Source organism: Bufo bufo, chromosome 4 (genome assembly GCF_905171765.1).
Source record: "Bufo bufo chromosome 4, aBufBuf1.1, whole genome shotgun sequence".
NCBI classification, from domain to species: domain Eukaryota; kingdom Metazoa; phylum Chordata; class Amphibia; order Anura; family Bufonidae; genus Bufo; species Bufo bufo.
In genome coordinates, this window is record NC_053392.1 from 464,495,945 (window position 1) to 464,521,387 (window position 25,443).

General features: G+C 43.6%; 1 protein-coding gene across 2 annotated transcripts in view; it reads left to right on the top strand.

Moving 5' to 3' along the window:
• The window catches only part of IGF2R (insulin like growth factor 2 receptor), a 231,858-nt gene that overhangs the window by 43,001 nt on the left and 163,414 nt on the right, over nt 1-25,443 (top strand). For both annotated transcript variants that reach the window (XM_040429474.1, XM_040429475.1), the window contains exons 3-7: nt 10,101-10,216; nt 12,653-12,751; nt 17,853-17,985; nt 24,078-24,198; nt 24,719-24,818. In XM_040429474.1, coding sequence (XP_040285408.1) covers nt 10,101-10,216; nt 12,653-12,751; nt 17,853-17,985; nt 24,078-24,198; nt 24,719-24,818 — 569 coding nt within the window. The remainder of the gene's footprint in view (nt 1-10,100; nt 10,217-12,652; nt 12,752-17,852; nt 17,986-24,077; nt 24,199-24,718; nt 24,819-25,443) is intronic.

Genomic DNA, 25,443 nt, shown 5'->3' on the forward strand with positions numbered 1-25,443 from the left:
TTCCAGGTGCCAGATGATTTTCCACCATCTATAGTTTCATTAACTGTTTTATAATGCTAACACTAAAGGTGGCAATACATATTAGATGAATGTTGGCCAACCCACCGATTTTGGCAAGACCAGTCGATCATCTTATGAGGTTGTCCTGACTGTCCCACTATAGCAGATGTTGGGGGTGGGGGGAGGAGAGAAACTCTTCAGGGTGGTTGTTCCAAACATCTTGGAGAAGTAACCAGAGATCGTCTGTCGAAGTAGCCTTGCTAAAATCCTTATGTCTCTTAATGAAATACCAGACACACTCTGATGTGGATATCGGGGCTCTGTGGAGATATTATCACTTCCAGGACTCCCTGTTCTTTATGCTGAAGACGGTTCCTCATGGTCTTGGTTGTATGTTTGGGGTCTTTGTCCTGCTGCAGAATAAATTTAGAGCCAATCTGATGCCTCCCTGATGATGATTGCTAAGTATTTACCTGTATTCTTCGCACTGATGACACCATTAAGCCAGACCAAATCCTCAACTCCCATTTGCTGAAATGCAGCCCGAAACTTGCCAGGAACCTACACTATGCTAAAGGGTCCATTCACACATCTGTTGTGTATTGCAGATCCACAAATTGCTAATCCATAATACACCCAGCCGGCACCCCCATAGAACTGCCTATTCTTGTCCAAAATTGTGGACAAGAATAGGACATCTATTTTTTTCCGGAGCTGCGGACCGGAAGATCGGGGGAGCTGTCCGCATCCATTCCTGCCCCATAGAGAATGAATGGGTCCGCACCCGTTCCGCAATTTATGGAACGGATGCGGACGTGTGAATGGACCCTTACTGTTGCCTGCAGAAATAAATTGTTGTACCAATGTCCAGCCCTTTGGCTACCAAACTGCCTCCTGTTACTACCAAATATTTCAAATTTCTAGTAGTCCAGTAGTTCAGACTACAGCAGTCTGAGTAGCAGTCCCTACTGCCATTTTGTACATAGTTGAGTTGCTTGGCCTTGTTTTCAAGCCAAATGTATAGATTTCTTCCAATTTTGAGGTGAACTAAGCATCGTGCGTCTTACATCTGCTGCACTAAGTTTCCTTGGGTGACCACTGCGTCAGCGGTTCTCAGCCTTGCCCTTTTCTTTCTTCTTCTTCAAAAGAGCTTGACAATCTTGAAACATCAGTCTGCTTTAATATCTTTGTCTGGGAGAAACCTTGCTGATGCAGTGTAAGTACCTTGTGTCTTGTTGTAGTGCTCAGTCTTACCGAGGTGTATGACCTGTAACTTGAAACTGTCTTCCACAACCTCACCTTTGTAGCAGATTTCGGCTGTTTTCCTCCCTTTTTTAAGCGTCCTACACAGCAGTTTCTATTTCAGTTACAGACTGTTTGAGCCTACCTGTGAAAATGAAATCATTGTCACCTGGTTGATATAATTGGTTAAACATACTCAAAGTTATGGATTTCGTAGTCAGGTGTATGTGTACCAAGAAGAGCTAATACTGTTTTGAAGGAAAAGGGAAGCCAAATGAAATAGTGATTTGAATTTCACTTTTTTTCATTCATTTTGCTTTCAGTTGATAAAAATAAACTATTAACTCCTTTTATTTTTAAAGCATTCTTTGCAGTATTTTTGCACAGCTGCCTAAACATTTTGCAGAGTCCTGTGTATGTTTTTTTTTTTTTTTTTTTAAAGTGCATGGGATGCCATAGTTTTCCATACTTGTGTTTTTTTCCTGATCTTTAAAGGGGTATTCCCATTGTCTGATAGGTGTGGGTCCCACCACTGGGACTCGCATCTATATCGAGAATGGAGCGGGGAGCCCTGTGGCTGGAGGACCCTAGATTTCCCGGGGTCTGTCCACCACCAAGCGCTAATCCCTGCCTCTCCCATAGAAGTGAATGGGAGTGTGACGCGCATGCGCGGCCCATGCTCCCATTCATTTCTATAGGGAAGACGGCAATAGCCGAGCCAGTGCTCGGCTATTTTCGGCGGCCGCATAGAAATGAATGGAGGGCGGCTGCGCATGTCCAGTGCGCTCTCCTTCACTTTTGGGTCTCCGTTCTAGATATAGGTTCGGGTCCCAGCGGTGGGACCCGCACCTATAAGACCATGGAGGCATATCCTAGCGATATGCCCCCATTGTCTGACATGAGAAAACCCCTTTAAGTTAAGAGTGGGACGAAAATGTGATGTGAACACAGCTTATAAAGCACCTCTGACAACCAAGGAGGGAGAGTGTGGAAATATAAAATACGAGGGCCAGGACTTTTTGGAGGAGAGGACAAATATGTCCACATAGGTGGACACTAATCCTTCCATCCCAGGTTCCTAGATGCTTGTACTGTATATCCAGAGTCAGCACAATTCAATGCAGTTGCTTGCAACACCATAGCAACATATAGAAAATAAAAAAACACAGATGGAAAACTTTCTTCTATCGGTTAGCAGAGTAGAACTTTTTATAAGCCTACTGTATGCAGGGCTGCCATCAGAAATTTTGGGGCCCCTTACACAGCTCAAGGCCTGGGCCCCCCATGCCCCCCCCCCCTAGGCGAAAGCTAATTTTGCTGCCCCCCTGGAGCCCATTGACCACACCCTTTAACCCGCCCCTTTTTGTCAGCCACCTATTTAATGATTGCTTCATGCAACGTTTTACTTGACCAGCTAATTTTAGATATTCTAGATATTCTTGGTGGTCATCTTTGCCATTTTGGCCTCAAAACATTACTTGGCCCCCTACACTACATTACATTATTGACAACTAAGTTTTTACCTTGACTGGTGGTGGCCTAGCTGTGTTTATCAGCAGGTCTGCTCCAGTCACTGTTATGGGGGGATCTGTGGATGACACTGTTATGGGGGATCTGTGGATGACACTGTTATGGGGGATCTGTGGAAGACACTGTTATGGGGGATCTGTGGATGACACACTGTTATGGGGATCTTTGGATAACACACTGTTATGGGGATCTTTGGATAACACACTGTTATGGGGATCTGTGGATGACACTGTTATGGGGATCTGTGGATGACACACTGTTATGGGGATCTGTGGATGACACACTGTTATGGGGATCTGTGGATGACACACTGTTATGGGGCTCTGTGGATGACACACTGTTATGGGGGATCTGTGGATGACACACTGTTATGGGGGATCTGTGGATGAGACTGTTATGGGGGATCTGTGGATAGTACTGTTATGGGGGATCTGTGGTTGACCCACTGTTATGGGGGATCTGTGGATGACACACTGTTATGGGGGATAATGGATGACACACTGTTATGGGGGATCTGTGGATGACACACTGTTATGGGGGATCTGTGGATGACACACTGTTATGGGGGATCTGTGGATGACACACTGTTATGGGGGATCTGTGGATGACACACTGTTATGGGGGATCTGTGGATGACACACTGTTATGGGGGATCTGTGGATGACACACTGTTATGGGGGATCTGTGGATGACACACTGTTATGGGGGATCTGTGGATGACACACTGTTATGGGGGATCTGTGGATGACACACTGTTATGGGGGATCTGTGGATGACACACTGTTATGGGGGATCTGTGGATGACACACTGTTATGGGGGATCTGTGGATGACACACTGTTATGGGGGATCTGTGGATGACACACTGTTATGGGGGATCTGTGGATGACACACTGTTATGGGGGATCTGTGGATGACACACTGTTATGGGGGATCTGTGGATGACACACTGTTATGGGGGATCTGTGGATGACACACTGTTATGGGGGATCTGTGGATGACACACTGTTATGGGGGATCTGTGGATGACACACTGTTATGGGGGATCTGTGGATGACACACTGTTATGGGGGATCTGTGGATGACACACTGTTATGGGGGATCTGTGGATGACACACTGTTATGGGGGATCTGTGGATGACGCACTGTTATGGGGGATCTGTGGATGACGCACTGTTATGGGGGATCTGTGGATGACGCACTGTTATGGGGGATCTGTGAATGACACACTTATGGGGAATCTGCGGATGACTCACTGTTATGGGGGATCTGTGGATGACACACTGTTATGGGGGATCTGTGGATGACACTGTTATGGGGGATCTGTGGATGACATTGTTATGGGGGATCTGTGTTTCTTCTTCACAATTCTGTATCTATTGGTTAGTGGGTCACACACATCAGAACTCAGACCACCTGTGCTGTATTATTTCTGCCCTGTATATGCTGTGTGAACCTGACTGGGAGGGAATGTTTGCAGAAGCAGTAAACTAGCAGCGTGTCCCTTACATAGGGCTGCTGTTGGCAGGACTGCCATGACCCTCCATGTGAGTGACTGTACCCTTCACGTGTATAGAAAATAATCTAATGCCCCCCATGCAAAATCTATGCGGTCAATTTGGGTCTGTCACTCAGCTTTCCCAGAGTCCTGAATGGGAAATCTGCCTGTGATTCTGGAGCAGGGTTGTAACTAATGAGGGAAAGGTGAGTAACAACCCTTATGGGAGGGTAAAAGGGCCATTATTTGTCACCCAGCTTTTCCAGGAACAGAGCATTCCCATTGTTCACATGAGGACTTATGCCCTGTGGGATGAATGGTGCTGGGGGAGGGGGTTCTACTGTGCCCATTAAGGTATAATGGACCCCTAGGTCCTGCAGAATTTTAGGGGAGGATGAATGGGTTGGAATAATGCGGCATAATGCACTAAGCCATGCAGAAAGCTGGCACTGCCCGCGGGCACCGACGTCCAGGCCTAATGCACATTTCTGAGGACATGTGAAACAATGTGGCGAGGCTGTTACATTGTTTCTCGTTGCCCCTGGTTACAGGATAGTGAACAGTTCTGATCCCAGACCATAGATAGACTTGTAGCGGTTACCCAGCTTTCCCAGAATCCTGAATGGCAGGCTGCATAGTAATGCAAGGGGGTAACTAAAGCCCAATGCAAAATCTGTATCAGGGCTCTGCCATGTGTGGTTGGGGCCCCTTAGGGCCTTTGTAATACCACATAGCAGGTCTGCCACTGAGTGTATTAGAAAAGCTGGATGACTACCCCTGTGTCACCCGTCATGTTGCACTGTTGTGGTGGTCACCCAGCTTTCCCAGAGACAAATATGGGGTCAAAAGAATTTGCAGGCCTATATAATATTAATATATAAAGACCCAGCTTTCCTCAATGGCAGGGCTGCCCAGTTACCATGGCACATTATGGGTTATCATTCAGGCGTCAAGGAAAGCTGTATGACAATCGCCATGGACATAATGGCGACCATACTGGTTATCACCCAGCTTTCCCAGGAACAAAAAGTTGCCGGTGGCGGTTTTAAAGGGATTGTCCAGGCAGGTGATGGGAGGGCTGCGGTTACTCTTCCCCGCATATATAGAATGAGGAAAGTTCTCGGGAAGAAGCAGAAACTTCTCGCAGGGAAGAAAATTGAAGGTGCCAGCAGATGAATACAGGGGTGACATCATGCCCCTATGTCTGGAGGCGAAGTGTATTCATCTGCTGTGTGTGAGGTTATTATATCAGGAACCTCTACCTTTGAGCTTTATGTCATTTTTCAGGCTGAACATGTAGCTCACTAATATGTATTTTTGCCCAATGTCCTCTTTATTTCCCCTGATTAGTTTTTCTCTGAACAAATGTGCACGTAGGGATTAGGATAGGGATCTTATTAGGGCCAGTAACTGAGGGAAAGGTTCCATACGGGGTCACCCTTTTTAGGACAAGTGCCCTGTGGTTAGGCTGCTCTGATTCATAAGTTATTAGGGTTTGTTCCGTATCCACAGCATAGGGCATTAGAAGGGATACTCTGCACCTAACTCCGTAATCTGTTGCTGCATTTTGGATTATATTACGAAAGGATCTCTTCATCTCCCAAGACAATGGCTGCATCCTGGAACCATTCAACAAAGTGGTAGGACAAAAGTAGTTTTGAGTGCTGCCGTGCACTATAGTTCTTACTACTATTGATTTTCCTGTACTACATTAATTGTATGACAGGAAGTAATTCCTTGTACTTTTATTATCACTTATTATCTTTAGGACCTTCTATTTAACAAAATTAAATAAATGTTATGTTTTATGAATACATACAGATTATACCTGGTCCAGCCAACCTTTTCCAACCATACCTTCTCTGCTGAAACAAATGGCCAATACATAACATTACATGTCAATATACAACAAAATATTTGCAGATACCTCAGGTTTTTGCGTACTGCACACCCCAATGTTGAAAGGCAGGCCATCCTCGAGCTAGCCCAGCAACAGATGCTCAAATATGCAGATCAAGCTGGCTCTCTCCTACAACCTAGCAGAATGTCAGCTTCTGGTGATGGGCTAGCTTTCTGTCTCAGGAAGCCATGGTCTTCTTAGCCCAAAGACCTTTTCAAAATAATAAACAGTGGCCCGGTTAAAGTTACCAGACTCCGACACCCAGGACGCAGGCGCAGTATCATTGTGGCCACTGGGAGTGCCGGGCAAGGTATCCCGCGCATGCCCAGAAGCTGCAAGTGAGGCCGATGCCCATAGCTTTCTATTGGGCATGCGCGGGATCTCGGAGCGTCGGAGACAGCAGAAGCCGCCCAGCGAAGTGAATATTGATGAGCTGGGCGGCGCTTGAAAATGCAAAGTTAACACACTGACACAAAAATAAAAATATGGCTCGGGACCGGCCGGGCCCCCCCGGGGTCCGGGCCCCTTACTGGGGTATCGGCTTTACCCCCCTGATGGCGGCCCTGACTGTATGTTGTGATGAAATATCAGAGTACAGTGGACACTAGCTCTAGCCTGTTTTTACTGTTTTATGTTGTTGTATTTTGTTCTGACGTGTATGGAAGAGGTCTTGAGTAATAGCTGTAGACCGAATGAGTGTCAGTCTGACATCACTGGCCGGTGTATGGACACCTGAGGGTCACTGAGTTTTCATGAAGCTTTTAATATCTGATAGAAGCATATGAAAAGTTTTTATTGGTGAGGGTACAAAATACTGGGACCCCCACCAGTTGCAAGAACGAGGAGAGACATGCGCTCGCATATCGTGCTCTCTCCTCAGGGCAAGAAAGGAAGTGAGATGGACTCGATAGAAAGTCTATAGGTCTATCTGGATTCTGATATGTGAGAGCTTTTCTCTCCTCATTCTAGAGATGAGCACTGAGACCCCCCCCGACCAAAACCTTGGATATGTCTTTATGAAAACTCACTGACCCTTTAAATGTGTGTTATGTGAAGACTGCAAACCCACCCGTAGCTATAGGTGGGTAAGATTGACTAAAAAACTGTAATTTTATGTTAAGATTTGGGGTTTAAGTTGGGGGAATCTGTCAGAATGGTCGAACAATTACCAGCTCAATGAGATCTCGCAGAAGTGTCACCCTGCATATGGCTTGTGTAATGTGGAAAAGAAACCGCATGTATATAGAGCATACATAAAGATGGCATATTTATAAAAACTGCCCATCCCAGCCAATCACAGCACCACTTTTATTTTGGAAGATTAGAATATGAAATGAAAACTATGCTGTGGTTATTTGTAGAGATGAGCGAATTTTTTATTTTAAAATTCGTTCACACTTCGTTTGGTGGTAAAAGGTGAATTGCGTTATGGTTTCCGTTACCACGGACCATAACGCAATTCTATGACGGAATGCAAATTATAAGTCTATGGGCTGCAAAACTGATTTGTCCCGTTTCCTTTATGCAGGGGAGTCCTCTCCTGCATAACTGAAACGGGACGGCTCCGTTTTGCAGCCCATAGACTTCTATTATGACGGAATGAATAACGGAATGCCTCTAAAGGTATTCCTTTATGCATTCCATCAGAGAATTGCGTTATGGTCCGTGGTAACAGAATCCATAACGCAATTCACCTTTTTACTACCAAACGCGAAGTGTGGACAAATTTCATAAGCAGAAATTCACTCATCTCTAATTACTTGCTATAGCCAAGAAAATCTGTTTTTCTTTTCGACTGTTTTATAAATCTCCCCAAAAGACTCCTATCCATATAAGGCTAGTTTCACACACTAGCGCAGGCGTGGCCAACCTGAGGCTCTCCAGCTGTTGTAAAACTACAATTTCCACCATGCCCTGCTGTAGGCCGATAACTGTTTGCAGTCCGGGCATGATGGGAGTTGTGGTTTTGCAACATCTGGAGAGCCTCAGGTTGGCCATCCCTGCACTAGCGCTAAACTGTTCCAGCAGGCAGTTACGATAGAGGAACAAAAGTACATGTAGATGGGTCCGCGGTAGGTTTCCACAGGCAGGAGTTTCACTCACAGGAAGATTCTATGGAGATTCCACGATATCACCAGTGCATCTCCAATATCCCGATACCGACCAGCAAATTTTTTTCTCTCCTTCAGGAGAAACAGAACATAGTGCAATACCCAGGGTGTTTAATATTCAGTAAGATTTATTGTACTTACAAACATCCATTGGTAAAAAGCGTATATAGATGCCCGACCCGGGTTTCGCCTTAGCTTGATCTGGGGCGTTACCATACTCCTTTTTTTGGGACTGCTGCTTTAACCGCTCCTGATATCGCACAGAAACTTTCTTTGTGTCTTATATTTACGATAGAGGAACAGCCTGCAGGATTTTATCGTATCTGGCATCGCTGGAAACTGCCAGAGTGCCGTCAGTCCCGTTGACAATAATGTGATCCGGCCTGTTTCCAGCATTAGCGCCAAGATTCAGACGGACAAATACCGCTGCAAGCTATGCCAGATGTTATGAACTCTTATGAAAATTTTAGCTCTAGTGTGAAGCTAGCCTAACAGTATGGGTGCCACTCATACAAATTAAGGCTAATTAATGGCTTGTAGACAGGAATCTACTTAACAAAATGACTGTCACAAACCACATGAGCTGCTCTGCTTCCATTCATTCAGGGGCTATATGCTGATACACAGCAGTTTATTCATTTGTACTGTAAGAACTTTTAGGTTGTACTGTACATGCTCCTCCTTGCTCAAATGATCCACACATGCCTGTTTATTAAAGGGGTTAACTCGTGATTAATGTAAAAATCAAGCTTAATATAGTATGATAATGTAACAAAGCTAGAACCAGCCCTGTGCTTCACATGGATCCAGAGCTCTCCCTATTCATGGCTGCTTTTGCTCAACTAAATTGATTTCAGGCTTGCAGCTCAGGAGGCGTGTTCTTCAGGCTTGCAGCTCAGGAGGCGTGTTCTTCAGGCTTGCAGCTCAGGAGACGTGTTCTTCAGGCTTGCAGCTCAGGAGGCGTGTTCTTCAGGCTTGCAGCTCAGGAGGCGTGTTCTTCAGGCTTGCAGCTCAGGAGGCGTGTTCTTCAGGCTTGCAGCTCAGGAGGCGTGTTCTTCAGGCTTGCAGCTCAGGAGGCGTGTTCTTCAGGCTTGCAGCTCAGGAGGCGTGTTCTTCAGGCTTGCAGCTCAGGAGGCGTGTTCTTCAGGCTTGCAGCTCAGGAGGCGTGTTCTTCAGGCTTGCAGCTCAGGAGGCGTGTTCTTCAGGCTTGCAGCTCAGGAGGCGTGTTCTTCAGGCTTGCAGCTCAGGAGGCGTGTTCTTCAGGCTTGCAGCTCAGGAGGCGTGTTCTTCAGGCTTGCAGCTCAGGAGGCGTGTTCTTCAGGCTTGCAGCTCAGGAGGCGTGTTCTTCAGGCTTGCAGCTCAGGAGGCGTGTTCTTCAGGCTTGCAGCTCAGGAGGCGTGTTCTTCAGGCTTGCAGCTCAGGAGGCGTGTTCTTCAGGCTTGCAGCTCAGGAGGCGTGTTCTTCAGGCTTGCAGCTCAGGAGGCATGGCCATTTTGTCGCTGCTCTCTCCCAGTACCTATCAGAGTAGATACAGCTGGTGGCGGTTGAAGGATGAGACTGAGCATGTGTGTCCACCTCAAAACTGTTACAGAGGTGGACAGAGAAATAAGGAAAATAACAAACAGCAGGTGGCACTATACAGATTTTATTGAAAAACTTGGTGGCAATACTAAAGTTTTAATTGAAGAAAATTACAAAACTATTCATATCCAGGTGCTGATTTGAACAAATGTAGAACATTTTTCATGGAACAAACCCTTTAAGAAGAGAGAATATAATTTTTGCACTTTAAAATGTGTTTTTTTTTTTTTTTTTTTCAGGAACTTTGCCGGCCCAGTTTAGCGATAATGTCCTTGTATTTAATACTACCGAAAGTTGTCCGGGCTCCGAGCATAAAATCCAAAGTGTCATCAACTTATTGTGCGGGAAGTCATTGGTCAGTGTTTAATGCAGGCATTCTTTCTCCTTTTTGTTTTTCCAATTATTGTCTGTGAGATTTTTCTTTGTATGGCTTCAAATGTGTTGTATGCTTTTATGAATGTATCTGTATGTACCTGTCTGGGCAAAACCTGGTGGTCATGGCAGCTAGAAAATTGGTTATGGCGACCTGGTTTTCCTTTCTATCCTTTTTTTTTTAAATTTTATTCTATGGCCAAGTGTTTCCATCTGGTCCTGAATGCATGGAGACGATTTCTGCCTCCTATAGCATCCACCTCAATCTTTCCTGGAAGAATCGATCGCAGGCTGATTCTGTAGAGTAGTGCTGCAGCTTTCATGACTGCGGGGGAATTGGTGTGTGTATCGATTGTGGGGTTTTGCTCTGGTAGACAGGATTAGCGGACGCAGTATAGAGGCAACAACAAGTTCTTTGGATCAAACAGTTCAGTGTTTTATTCATACTTTAGGCAAGTGAGAAAACAAGCATTCATAAGTCACTTTGCTGTTTTGGTGTTAATTCACACCATGCAGCAATTCTGCATCAAAGAGTCCTTGACCATAGCAGCACCAACCTGTTTTCACGGCAAACAGGTAGCAAGCCTTCATCCAGACACAAGGCTCCCAGATCCCAACACAGAGACCTGGCTTCTGAGCCCAGCTGCCTATTTAAGGACAGCCAGGTGCTGCCAAAACCCAGACCAGCACTTAAAATCCGGTCCGGTATTTGACCTGTAAATTAGCCCAGCAGCACATGCTGGGAGGAAAATACCTGTTTTCCCAGACAAAACCTCTCACTGTGTCACACGATATACAAATTACTGACCTGGAGTCAGTGGCAGGAGTTCTATACATGTTTTACTGTACTTATTAGGACTTATCAGAGGTGGTAGATTCCCTTTTAAAGAGCACCTGTCACCTCTCCAGACATCTATTGTAGTAACTACTTGCATTCCCCATGTAATAGCAATTCTGGATTCTTATGATTCTAGGTTGTGCCATTCTCTGTTATTTATTCTAGAAGTTTATGAATGGTCAGCAGCTTTAAAGAGGACCTTTCATGGGTCCAGACATTATAAACTAAGTATCAGGATATGTAGGGCATAGTGCAGGGATCTAACTGCACTTCCTATTTTTTTTGGGCGCCACTCCGTTTGCCCGCTGTGGCCCCCGTTGTATTCTCCCGCCTGGTATGCTAATTTTAGCATTGGTACAGGGAGGAGGAGACTGCCCTGTTTCTCAATGGGCGTCTCATTCTCCCTGGCTGTGAGCTGTCCAATCGCAGCGGAGAGCATCACAGCCAGGGAGAAAAAAAACCTCACCTTCTCCCTGGCTGTGATTGGACAGCTCACAGCCAGGGAGAATGAGACACCCATTGGGGAACAGGGCAGTCTCCTCCTCCCTGTACCAATGCTAAAATTAGCATACCAGGCGGGAGAATACAACGGGGGCCACAGTGGGCAAACGGAGCGGCGCCCAGAAAAAAATAAAATTACATTTACAAAATGATGCCAACATAAAGTAGACATATGGGGAATATAAAGTAATAAACTATATAAAGTAATAAAAATAAATTGACACAATGTCAGATTTGAAAAAATGGCTTAGGCAGGAAGGTGAAAACTGGCCCGGGGTAGAAAGGATTAAAGGTAATAGCTGCTGATACATTTAAAGGGATTCTGTCACCAAGTTTTGGGCTATAGAGCTGCGGACATGCACGGTTAGATCGCCGCTAGCATGTCCGCCATATATCTGTCCTATAGGGCTGTGTGCTTTTAATTTCTTTAAAAAAAGATTTTATAGATATGTAAATGAGTCTTGTATGTGTCCAAGGGGCTGTACGAACCTTCCTGGAGCCCAGCCACGCCCGCCTGTGAAGGAGCCCAGCACCGCCTATGTCCTCCGAATCTCCTCCTTTCATCAACGATAGATTGCCGTAATCTCGCGATGCGCGAGCATGCGCAGTGCCGGTATAGTGTTCTACCCTGTGCTGGCATCAGCCTCAGGGAAAGAACTGTGCATGCGTGAGCTCGCGCATCGCGAGATTACGGCAATCTATCGTTGATGAAAGGAGGAGATTCGGAGGACATAGGCGGTGCTGGGCTCCTTCACAGGCGGGCGTGGCTGGGCTCCAGGAAGGTTCGTACAGCCCCTTGGACACATACAAGACTCATTTACATATCTATAAAATCCTTTTTTAAAGAAATTAAAAGCACACGGCCCTATAGGACAGGTATATGGCGGACATGCTAGCGGCGATCTAGCCGTGCATGTCCGCAGCTCTATAGCCCAAAACTTGGTGACAGAATCCCTTTAAACAACATAATACAATGTTTTTCACGCAGGTTTTAAAGTAATGGACAAGTGTACTAGGCCAAAATGAGAGCTTAATTATTTTCTTTTATTTAATATCTTTATATATTTGCTCCTATCATAGGGTACCCCTGAATTTATTAAATATGACGAATGTGTTCATTACTTTGAGTGGAGAACATTCCCTGCTTGCAAGAAGAATAAATTTAAACCAATTAAAGAGGTAAGTTTGTCTGGTTTGCATATTACTAATTGCCAATGTCCAAAAACAGCGGTAGTGGTATAGATGCTAATAGAGAAAACACAGAAAATGGTGCATGCATGGCTTTCATAGAGTTTTATTTTTCTTAAAGCCACAAATAAGATCTTCCATAAGTTGGGATCAGGAAGTGTTGAGTATTTCCTTCCTTCCATGTGGCCATTATGAGCAAAGTGTGTCAGAAATAGTTGTCTTCTTTGCTTATTTCATTGTGCATATATCTAATCTCTGTTGGATTGAAGTACAATGGACATAAAAGACTTGGCTCACACAAATTTCAACGGGTATTCCGGTTGTTAGAAGTTATCCCCTGTCCACGTAATAGGGGATAACTATTAGATCTATGGGACCTCCAGCAATCGCGAGAATCCGTGCATCGTGCCCGTTGCAGATTCCCTGAAATGAACGGAGTGGCCAGTCGGGCATGCACCTTGCTGCTCCGTTCACTTTATAGGAATTCCGGAGATAGCCAAGCGATATCTCCAGAACTCGCATAGAAATGAATGGAGCAGCCACGTGCATGTGCGACCGGCCGCGCCATTCATTTCAGGGGGGCTGCAGGATGTATGGTGGCCCCCGTTCTTGTTATTGGTGGGGGTCCCAGCACTAGGACCCCCACCGAACTAATAGTTATCCCCTATCCTGTGGATAGGGGATAACTTTTAACAACTGGAATACCCCTTTAAGGCCTCTTGCACACGACCGTATAGCTTTTTCAGTGTTTTGCGGTCCGTTTTAAATGGATCCGTTTTTTGTTTCAGTAGTGTTTCTGTTTCCGTTCTGCCGATCCCTCTTTCCGTTTGGTTTCCATTTTTGGTGGATCGCAAACGGAAACTGAAGCATGGCATATACAGTAATTACATAGAAAAATTGGTCTGGGCATAACATTTTCAATAGATGGTTCCGCAAAAACGGAACAGATATGGAAGACATACGGAAGCATTCCGTATCCGTTCTGTTTTTCACAGCCCCATTGACTAAAATGGAGCCATGGAATGTGATTTGCGGGCAATAATGGGACATATTCTATCTTTGAACGGAAATACGGAAACGGAATGCATACGGAGTACATTCCGTTTTTTTTTTTTGCGGACCCATTGAAATGAATGGTACCGTATACGAAACGCAAAAAATGGAACGTAAACGGAAAAAAAAGTTTGTGTGCAAAAGGCCTAAGGCTAGGTCTACACGACGACATGTGTCGCGTGACACATGTGTAAGCTATCTTAGTATAGACGATGCCATAATAAAGCAAGCAAAGAGACAATAGCTACCAGTGTATAGTGCCCTCTAATGGACGTACCTAACAATCAGACCCAATGTTATTATCATACACGGTAGGCAGACATGACTGATAATTTTAATCTTTAGAGTTCTAGATATATTTTATTTTTAAAGACAAGAAATAAATGTTACATTTTATAATTAATAATACGTGTCAGCCCAGGGACATTAATGGTCATTGTGGCCAATTGTAAATAAAATAGCATGGCAGATAGGGCATCTGGATTTTTTGCGAATGTCACGTCGCAGCATGTCACATTGCGACACCATAGACTACCATTATAAAAATTGTTGCGCGACAATGTCGTCGTGTAGACCTAGCCTAAAGCATTATGTCCAGCAGAACTGTTAAAAGCTTTCTGCTGAAGGTATGCTCCAGAAATGTGCAGTTGTATATCTATACTAAGCAATGTGTGGTATGATCTGGTTTTGCATCATTGACTGCAAATATGTCCTGGCCAAATACACGCCAAAAGGGTATGTCTGATTAGTGTTAGTCTAAAGGCAGATTCAGCCCATGACCCTGATTAATCAAAACTGGTGTAAAGGAAACCTGACTTAGTTGCCCATAGCAACCAATCAGATTCTCTATTTTTCATTTTTCAGAGCTCCTTTGGAATATGAAAGGTGGGATCAGATTGGTTGCTATTGGCCATAAAATCAGGTTTCCTTTACACCCATTTTGATTACTCAGGGCCTATATGTTAGTAGAATTTCTGGTGCATATATGCAGATTTTTATTTATTTATTTATTTTAAACCTAAACATGTTGTAGACCTAAGATAGTATGACCCTTAAACATGCATGCTTGACATAGGCCAACATTCATGTTGATTTCGCTTTAGGCAAGGCTAAGGGTTGGTCATGTTGAAATCTAATATGTCTGATCTTGTTTCCGTTTGCATTGGCATCTGCTGTAAGGGAAAAAGTGGGGAGGCTGCCCCTGTACGGCCTCTGCCATGAATCCAGTGTGCATGGGCAGCCATCATCCGTGATAGCTCTCTTTTTATTTTGAATGAAAAATGTCTAAGAATATGTTTAAAGCTACTGTGACAAATCAGATCTTCCAATGAAGTGATCTTAAGTGATTTAAGCTAGCCATAGTCATAAAGCTCCCCTGGAATAATGCATTATTAAATTAATAAATCCTACAATAGGATTCATTGTACAACATTATACATTATTTTAAGTGAGAAAGGAAAGTGCTATAATGCCTACAGCTAAGAAGAAAGATTGTTGAGAATGAAAATGATAATAAGGTTATAACTAATAATAGTAATATAATTTGATCATTAATGTTCTTTGTATATGGCCAACTTAAAGGGGTTCTGAACCCGGACATACCCATAATTTCACCCAGGCAGCCCCCCTGATGTTGGCATTGGAGCATTTCATGGTCCGATGCTCTCCCTGGCCCTGCGCTGTTTCGCGCAGGGCATAGGCTCTTTTATTTACAATAATACACTGCCGGGCAGAGGCTTGGCAGTCCCCATGGAGAGCCCGGTTCGTCACCAGAACGCCAGAAAATGCCTTTGCAAGGAGAGCATCACAGCATGAACTGCTCCGATGCTCAAGTCAGGGGGGCTGCCTGGGTGAAAATGGGGATATGTCCGGGTTCAACTCTGAACCCGGACAACCCCTTTTTAAAGGGATATTCTGGTATTAGAAAGTTATCCTCTATCCTGTGGATAGGTGATATCAGATCAGTGGGAGTCCTAGTGCTGGACTGCCACCGTTCACTAGGAGCCATGTGGAGCCCCCCTGAAATGGACAGTGCAGCTGGTCAGAAAAGCGTGCTGATGCTCCAGTCGTTTCTTTGGGAGTGCCTGAGATGGAGTATAGCTCCTAGTCTGTATGGCTGGCGGGTATCTGAGTCCCATAACACAGTTTAATACTTGGGTAAGGTGACTTTTATAGAGGAATTACAGTCCTGCAGTCATGTGGATAAGTGGCATGCAGCAGATGGAGGAAAGCTTGACTGCAGGATAAGATTATAGAGGGTTTTTGTTTTCGCTTCCCATGGATATATATCGGCCTACATAGAGCTGAAGACCCAAAACTTGTAGGACTTTTTAAAAAGAGTACAATGTATTTTTCCATTTTCGATGTATTTTAAAACAATAAATTCGGATTGTGAAGGTGGCTATGGCCTTTAAAGGGAATCTGTCCCCACGATTCCAGACCATTCTCTCCACTAATACATGAGTAGTACTGCAGATATGGAGTCCAGAGCACTTCCCCTCTGTCAGGGCTAAGCGCTGCGCTGAAATACATTGTCAGGACTGCAGCGCATGCACACAGGAGTCCTCTCCATTATGTTAGAACAGCACAGCAGTCCTCACTTTGCTTTTCAGTGCAGCTTTGATTGTTGACAGCGGGGGAACCAGAGGCTGTAGGAAAATAATAGTGATCTGCAGTCCTTACCTGCAGTACTGTGCACGTATTACTGTAGATAATAGTCCAAAATCAGGGTGGCTGATTCCCTTTAAAGGAAAACTGTCGGCTACATCTTGCTGCCTTCTGGCCCTGATTTGACCAGTGTAGCTGTCATTTTATGATCCTTTAGTTTGCATGAACTCACTGGGGGACCTTTTATCAAACCTTTTTTATGTCACTATTGTGGAATGAAAAAGTTAACATTTATGGCATACTGCATATTTGCGCCATAATTTTAAACTTTTTTTTTTTTTTTTTAACTCTCCACTTTTCTAAAGTAGAGAGAAAAAGAGGCAGGGCTTCCCATGGCCTGCCGGATTTACTATAACTTGCGCCAGAAAGTGGCGTAAGTTATTGATAAAGTGTACAGCAGTCCCTAGCTGGCGTAGAATATAGTTTCTGGCAGACGGTGGGCCAGAGATGCGTCCGATTTATTATGAGGCGTTGACTGACTGTGTATTTCAGCACAGCTTTGAGAGCTGGCAGTGGGAAAATATAAAGTCTGTATGTGCAGTACTAGTCATGTATCATGGACTACTAACAGAATAATGTGCCAATTTCTGCACAGGGTAGGAGGTCTTTGTGGCAGAAGCTGAAATCTATGCCAGCTAGGAGCTGGTGTAGTTTCACAGGTTTAAAGGGGTTGTGCAGGCAGTATATATTTATGATCGATATCTGATCGTCGGGGGTCCGACACCTGGCACCCCCACCAATCAGCCGTTTGAGAAAAAGGTGACGCTCTATGCGAGCGCTACATCATCTTTATTACACTGCCCGTCGTCTTGGAAGTCTTGGCGACGCAGAGTACTTCGAGTAAATGGAGCGAGTAATTACACTGTGCTGCCGCTGCAATTAAGACGATGCTCAGTGTAATGAAGAGGAAGCAGAGCTTGCATGGAGATCAGATATCATCCTGAGGATAGGTCATCAATATATACTGCCTGCACAACCCCTTTAACGTGTGCCAGTTGCGTATTATTGTGGCTGTAGCATTGATGTTCTGTACACTGCTGCAGCCCAATCAGCGGGCATGTGCCATACACTGCCAAAGTCAGGCTGCAAAAGTATATGGAAAATTCATAACATTAAATGGCAGAGGCCTGGAAAGGTGAGTATAAGTGCCTGTATTATTTTACCAGGCCCCAGGCAGTCTCCAAAAATAAATCAATAACATCCCTTTTTATAAATTCCCCCATAGTCCTTGTGCCACAAGGATCATTGTGCTTTTCTCAGACTTCTCAGTAATAGTTTGTGCAGCATTTTTTAGCTAAACTTTATCAAAAAACTTGAAAGATATCTATGTATGGGTAAGGAGGATATACAGTTTATTTTTATTTTTTTCCAGGTACCGTGCTATGTTTTCGACTCTGATTACAAAAAACATGACTTGAATCCACTCATAAAGACCTCAGGTGGACACTCGGTGAACAGCTGGGATCATGGCTCTGATTTGTACATTAATATTTGTCGAACTATTGGTATGAATCTCCATATTTTGGTTTTTATTATATTGCTTTTTACTTATAGTTAATTTGTCTGTATGTGTGTGTGTGTGTATGTGTGTGTATATATGTATGTATATGTATATATATATATATATATATATATATATATATATATATATATATATATATATATATATAATTTTTTTTTATATATAATTGGAACAGACAAGAAGAATCCAGCATCCAATGTTGCTAAAAGCAACCCTGATTACAGTGGAAAAGTGGAATGGTCTAAAAATATTCTAATAATAAAACAAAAGTCCTCCATTGGTATACCTGAAAAATAACCCTCTCCAAAAATGTTCCCTTCCCTAATTGCTTTTGTAAAATTAGCGAAGACCTGATTACTTGAAATTGGGCATGTAATATGTTAAAATTTACAATCGACATTGACCAGCTCAAATCCAAAATCTAAGAGTAATACTACAGATTAGCAGAGCGGAAAATAGCTAAAATGTGAAAAATCATCACTAGTCATACAACACAGTGCAGTTGCACCAAATAAATGAAAAATGTGCACCATTTCATAAATTTGGTGCAACTACACAATGTTAACCAATAGGTCACTGGGTTGATACCCATATCTGTCAGACATTTATGTATATCCTTTGGAGTCACCTGCGACTTTTTACCGCCACTTTTCAGGCGCACAGGGAATGATAAATGTTCCTCGTAGTGCTAGATATTGATGCCCTATCCTGACGATAGATCATCAAAATATATATATTTCTATATAGCCTGCACAACTTCTTTAAAGTTTATTTTATACCTCCCCACAAAATTTTGTTTGTCGCCACATTTAATTATTTTAGGATGATTTGCCAATCATATAAAGTTGGTCTTGTGCATTATATAAATTCCAGGATCAACTTTGTATCTGTATAGATCTGTATAACTTGACTTTCTGGTCCTCCTCACCGTCTGATGATGGATTTTAATATGTTGATCCTTTGTTCTACAAGACATTTATTTCACACAATAGAATCACAGGTAGCACTGCCGGTCCACACCAACAACACTGAGTGCTTGACAAACACCTCTCGACACCTCCAGAAAACCAGTCACAGCGGTGCACAATCCATGAAATCAAGGCATCCAAATCTTCCAAACACAAGATGAAGAAAATAGGCAGCACTCGCCACTGGTTCTTGCTTCTTTTATTTCATGTAAGCAGATTTCATGCGGCTGGGTAACAGATTGCCAAATTCACATGCAAGCGGCGACGGCAGTTTCGCGCACGAATACTCGGGCTTCCTCAGGCCACTACGTAAGCACGGATCTACGTGCTGGCCTCTTATACCCGGCGTCTAGTTGTCATGGAAACCCCTAACAAACCAGACGCCACAAATATAAGGGTCCATCAGTAAAAATGTACAACAGAAAGCATGCAGTTACAAAAACACATTTAAATCATTCTGGTCATTGAGACCTAACTGACCCAATGCTTCTGTACATATAATCCATTTTTTTCCCTTTTGTAAAATAATGCGATGTCTTTCCCCGCCCTGAACTGGGTGCGGGACGACCTCCACTCCGGCGAACCGGAGCGCTTTTACATTTCCTCTGTGTACTTCTCTCACATGATCAATTAATCTGCGACAGCCCTTTCCCGTTCATGTTCTCTGATCCTTTCAAATAAACACCTGATGGTTTTTCCTATATAGAAATTACCACAGTCACACATCAAAACATAAACCACATACGTACACAGAGGAAATGTAAAAGCGCTCCGGTTCGCCGGAGTGGAGGTCGTCCCGCACCCCGTTCAGGGCGGGGATAGACATCGCATTCTTTTACAAGAACCAGTGGTGAGTGCTGCCTATTTTCTTCATCTTGTGTTTGGAAGACTACAAGACATTTATGTTCTCATTTATGCTTCTCTATCAAAATGGACTTGTACGATTGGCCAAATTAAAGAAGCACTCCTTCAAAAATGTATATTCTCTGGCCCGTTAGAAATGTACATGATATAAATTGTAGTGACGGTAATCTTCTGACCAGTGGTTATAGTTGTTAGTTGGGCTACTTTCACACTTGCGATGTTAATTCCGGTATTGAAATCCAGCAGAGGATCTTAATACTGGAATTAAACTGATCCGTTTTTGATTTTGCACATCAGAATGCATTCGTTCTGTTAGGATGTGGTTGTGTGAATTCAAAACGGAAATAAACAGGTCCGTCATCAAATACATTGAAAGTCGATCCGTTTTTTTAGGCTGCATTGACTTACTATCACGTCTGATATGGCCGGTAACAGACGTGAGGCGCAGAGGGGAGGGAAGGAGAGTACCCTTTCACTAGGGAGAGGGAGGAGTGGTGATCCCCTAACTCACTTGGCACTGGCACCTGGCTGCCCTGACGTCCCTAGATGGGCTGCTAACCTGCACGCCGATCATGTGCCTCATCCCTGGCTTGCCCTGAAATAAGCCATAGGTAGTGAATAGGATTGTGGGAGCACTAGTCCTCACCACTGACACCTAGGGTAACAGGGAAAGGGCAAACAACACAAACGGTCCCAGAAAGAAGAAAACAAACAGGAGAGAACCAGAGATCCGACAGCTCCACAGCAACTCCACCACCAGAGGTCAGAATAGAAGATCTGGAGAGAAGGTCTATATCTGGCAACAAGGGAAGCAGAAAGGGAGAATATATAGTAGCTGGGAGTGGCTGACAGAACAGCTGAAAGGAAAAGCTACAGATTCCTAAATGGGACAGAAAGGATTGCAAACCTAAGCAGGAAAACCTGGACCGGAATCCATTCCCAGCACTAGGTCACGGAGCGATCTCTCTTGAAACCGAGTGAGTAGCCACCCACTGTGACCTTCTGACCACAGGCACAACAGGGTCAGCGATAGGTCGCGACACTTACATTGTCTTCAGTGCAGAATCCGTTTTTTTCCTTTGTTATGACACAAAAACGCAGCGTGCAGCGGTTTTGTGTCCAGTCATAAAACGGAATGCTGACGAAACAGAAGACATTATGATGCATCCTGAACGGATCTCTTCCATTCGGAATGCATGAGGACTAAACAGAAACTTTTATATATATTTTTTTTTCCGGTATTGATATCCTCTATACTGGAAAACAAAAATGTAAGTGTGAAAGTGCTTTATTCTGCCCCTTCTCCTCAGCGGAGTCTGACCTACACTCTGACTCTCCGACTGATGCAGCGCCTTAGACAGGAAGTCAGTTTCTCTATTCATTCCTAGGAGAATGACCTTGTGGCTCCCATAGGAATGAATGGAGAAACTGACTTCCTGTCAGTTGGAGAGTCATTGTGTCGGTCACATAGCACAGCGGAGAACTAGACGGGAGCGGATAACTACAGCCACTGGTAAAAATATTATCTTCACTGAAACTTATGATATCAGTTGCCTTTTCTTATGTGCTAGAGAATAAGTTTTTAATATCAGCCCTTTTCTTCCCCTTTTCTCAGCATCTCTGCAGCCTGGCATGATTTGTACATGCAGAACTTCCTGTTGGGTTTGCTAACTGAATCTTACTGCTCTTTAATGTTAGACATGGCTTGCTTCACCTGCCAAGGTAGTTATGCCATCTATACCTCCCTTTTCCATATTCGCAAAGTGGAGCAAGCCCTGAGAAACCTAACTGAGCAATACAATCTGGGTTTGGTTAGCAAAACCAGCAGTAAGATGATGAAAACAGGAAATTCTGCATGTAAACATCCTGCCGGAATGCAGTGATGCCGAAAAAAGGGAAAGTAAAGTGCTGATGTGAAAACGGGTATGTGGGGCAAAATTATGCAGTTTTTGAGGCACCCTGGGCAGATAAAAAAAAAAAAAAATGCCATTATGAAACCGGAGAACCCCTTTAGGTATGCAAACAAGAACTACAAGTAATATGTTATAGGGATGGATTTTATTTTCTCTCGGATCCATGACTAAGTGCAGTTTCAGTAGTATGAGATATTTTACGTTTATTAATGCGTAATGTTATTTCTGCTACATCTGAGTCAGTATCATTAAGGCTGACGTTTGGATAGATGCTGTCCATTAGTAAATGATATTACAGCAGCCAGCAACACATGAGAATGCTTTTAGCACAATGGTTTCGCTTGGCAGAAAATCCTCTTTATAATGGAACGACTCACACAGTGGAGATGATAGCACTGCCGGTTAATCAATACGTGGAAATGGGGCCCCAGTTTACATCTCACTGCTGAAAAGGGCATACACTGATCCGGTAAGGGATGCGCCAGGTTGAGTATTTTACATTTATGGGACCCAAAATGGAGAGATGTTGATGTATAGGAGTTATGTATTACTTGGCACACAGTGATTTTAGATAGGGGATTTCTCCTCTGTATTGCTAATTAGGTAGATCTCAAAAAATAATGCCAAAGTAGTTTCAGGTGATGGGCAAGATACATTTTCCTGACTGCTCCACCACATATCAGTTGTCTCCAGGTTTTAGCTGTGCCTTCTCCATCTGCTTCAGTTTTAGATGTTGCTGATCTCCCAGGTGCCCAGACTTTCCTCGCCAAACTCTAGCTGCACGTGAAATACTCAAAGCTTGGGAGTTATACATAGCACGTTGAGGTTTTGGGGAATATTTCAATTGGTTTAAATTATGTATGGTAGGAATAGCCAACAAATCGATATATTTCTACTGGGACGACTTCTTCTAATTAATAACTGCAATAACAGACAACTATGACTCTAGTTCTGGACAGAACATTAACAAGAAAAGCAGTGACCTAGAAGCATTACCTTCATCCATCCCTGCTGCTGCTCCGGTCCTCACTTTTCCCCACTTCCTGACATGAAGAGGCTGAGGCGTGTCACCGCTAGTAGGAACGTAGGTTAGAATCAGCTCGCCTCCATAAGTAGTCTGCTAAGCACTCGTAGGATAAGCGTAAAATGTCTTTATTTCATCTCGGGACATAAAGTTAAAAACATAGCGCCGACCGCTTTCGGGCCGTGAGCCCTTAGTTATAGCACAATACATAAAGGATAAAATGACTTTAAATGTTGAAAAGCAAGACGTGCGTGGAGAACATCACTTTGAATAATCTGTCATGGAACTGTGAACTGTGCCTACAGAGAATATGCAAGAAAGCACAAATACGGTACATGAAAAACACAAATGGTTTTCAGTGACCTATTGTGAACAAATAATAATTGTAGAGAATAATGACATAATAAAAATAAGCCGAAACCGGTTTAAGGCTTAAGCCATTTGGATAACGCCTGCCCATAGTCACTATCCAAATGGCTTCACGTCTGAGGAGAACTCTCCTCCAATCTGTGAGTGGCTGAGTGGGCCATTCCTGGCTTTTTCGTTGAGGAATGGGGTGAGTAATGCTAGTTCTGGTGTTTTTTTAAAAACACGTTCCTAAAAACCACTTGCAGTGTAATTTTTCCATACTGCATGAGTTTTGTTATGTTTTTTTTCTAGTGCCATTATTTTAAAACAATGTGCTTTACAAACAATGGCACAAAGAGAAGAACAACAACAAAAAGCACAAGTGCACAAAAAAAAAAGTTGGAAAGGGTAGGTATGTCTGAATCCACCCTATCTGACTTTTTTTTTTTTTTTATCCCCCCCCCCCCCCCCAGAACCTAGCGGTGGAGATCAGGTAAGTACGGTATGATTACCACTAGGGGTCTGGCAACGCTGGAGAGTCTCTACAAAGGGGTGAACAATCCCTTCAAGCGTAACTGAGAAGAGAGAGAGAGAACTAGAAAGTTAGAGTTGGTGTGTCACAGGAAGACTTGATGGGGAGAGACAGACAAGGATACTATAGATAAGCATCTGTGATACTGATGACCTCATCCTCCTAAGGAACAATGAAGAAAACTTGTGCATGCCAGCTCTTGGGTGGTGAGCTATTGACCTGTGGTCAGTAGATCACCTGGCTCTGACTTTACAAGTAGCTTGTAAACTGGAAACATCTGCTCATCCCTCATCTGTTACTGGAAAGTGTCACCACGTTCTCCAGCATGTTTTTTTTTCTGAACTGGTCTAACTGGCTTTAGTTTAACCAGTGATGACGGATATGTGTTGCTGTGGCTGACCATTGTTGTCTTATTATCCTTCATAGGCACCTCTGTGGGAAACACCTCAAGCTGTCCCCCAAAAAGTGCTGCTTGCCTTATAAAAGATGGTAAGGCGTATGATGTCGGACAACCAAAAAGTGCTCTTGCCTCTTATGAAAAAGACAGGTATGATTTTACTTCTTTTTCAATAGGTTTGACACTTCCATACTTTTCAGAACAAATAGGATATAGCCTTTTATGTGATTTTAAGAAAGATTCTTTGTAAAACTGGGGAACCTTAACGGCACTGTGCAACCAGTATATGTGGATGACCTTTCCTCTGATTAGATCTTTGAGGGTCCAACTCTCAGCACTCCCGCCAATCGGCTGTATGAAGAGAATGCTGCGCTCGTGGTTGCATTGTGTTCTCACTTCTGCAATGGCGATGAGCAGGCGGGGTGCTGGGAGTCAGACCCCTGCCAGACTGATATTGATGACCTAAGTATAGGTCATTAATATGGGGAAAGCAGAAAAACCCTTTAATTGTGCTTTCTTTGAATAGCTTAAATGTTAGATCACCTTTTGGTTTAGCATGCTTAGTTATTACAATAATTAACAGCTAGTGGGGGTCTCACCTGTCTGACCCTCAACTACATGTATTTCTGGTCACCACTTTTGAATATGAACCACTTTTTATGTTTTCTAGGCTGGTTCTTCAGTATGAAACAGATAACAAACCTGACTTTTGCAATGGCCATTCTCCAACAGTAAAAATAACATTTTCTTGTCCATCTTCTGGAACTGAGGTTAGTGAGTATTTTATGGGGTATGTTCAAGTAACAGATGGGTATTTGCTAGATCTTGGGTAGAAATCCAAGGCTGATCATCAGATTTCTTCTGGTCAAGGGTTAGCCCTATTTAATGCGGCTAATCTGAAGTTTTTCTATACCAAGAGAATAGCTAATCATTAGGGGTCCTGTGTTACAGAGCTCCACTGATCTGATATTGATGATGATGATGGGTCCCAGAAGACAGCTTTAATCAGGAATCTCAGATGCCTGAAGAGACTCATGTAATTAATGATCAAGGAGAGTCAAACATTGGTGGCCAGGGGCAATGATTTGTTTGGCATAATATATATTCTGCCTAAAAGTAAAGTATTATTGCCTGAGCACCTATGTCTGTGTGAAATGCTGATCTTGCAGATGGCACTGGGTACAGGAGCGTGCCGTGCCATCAATCTTGCCACATAAATGAATGGCTTGGAGGCACAGGAACCAGTCTTTCAGTCTGTATAATTTACATGGTGTGGTCGGGAAGGAGTTGACATTTCAGTATGGGTTAGCTTGCTGTAGGTTTCTGGGTGTATTGCCATTTAGCACATTTGTTGCAGTTATTGCCCTGACTGAAAATCTGTTCTATACATCTGAA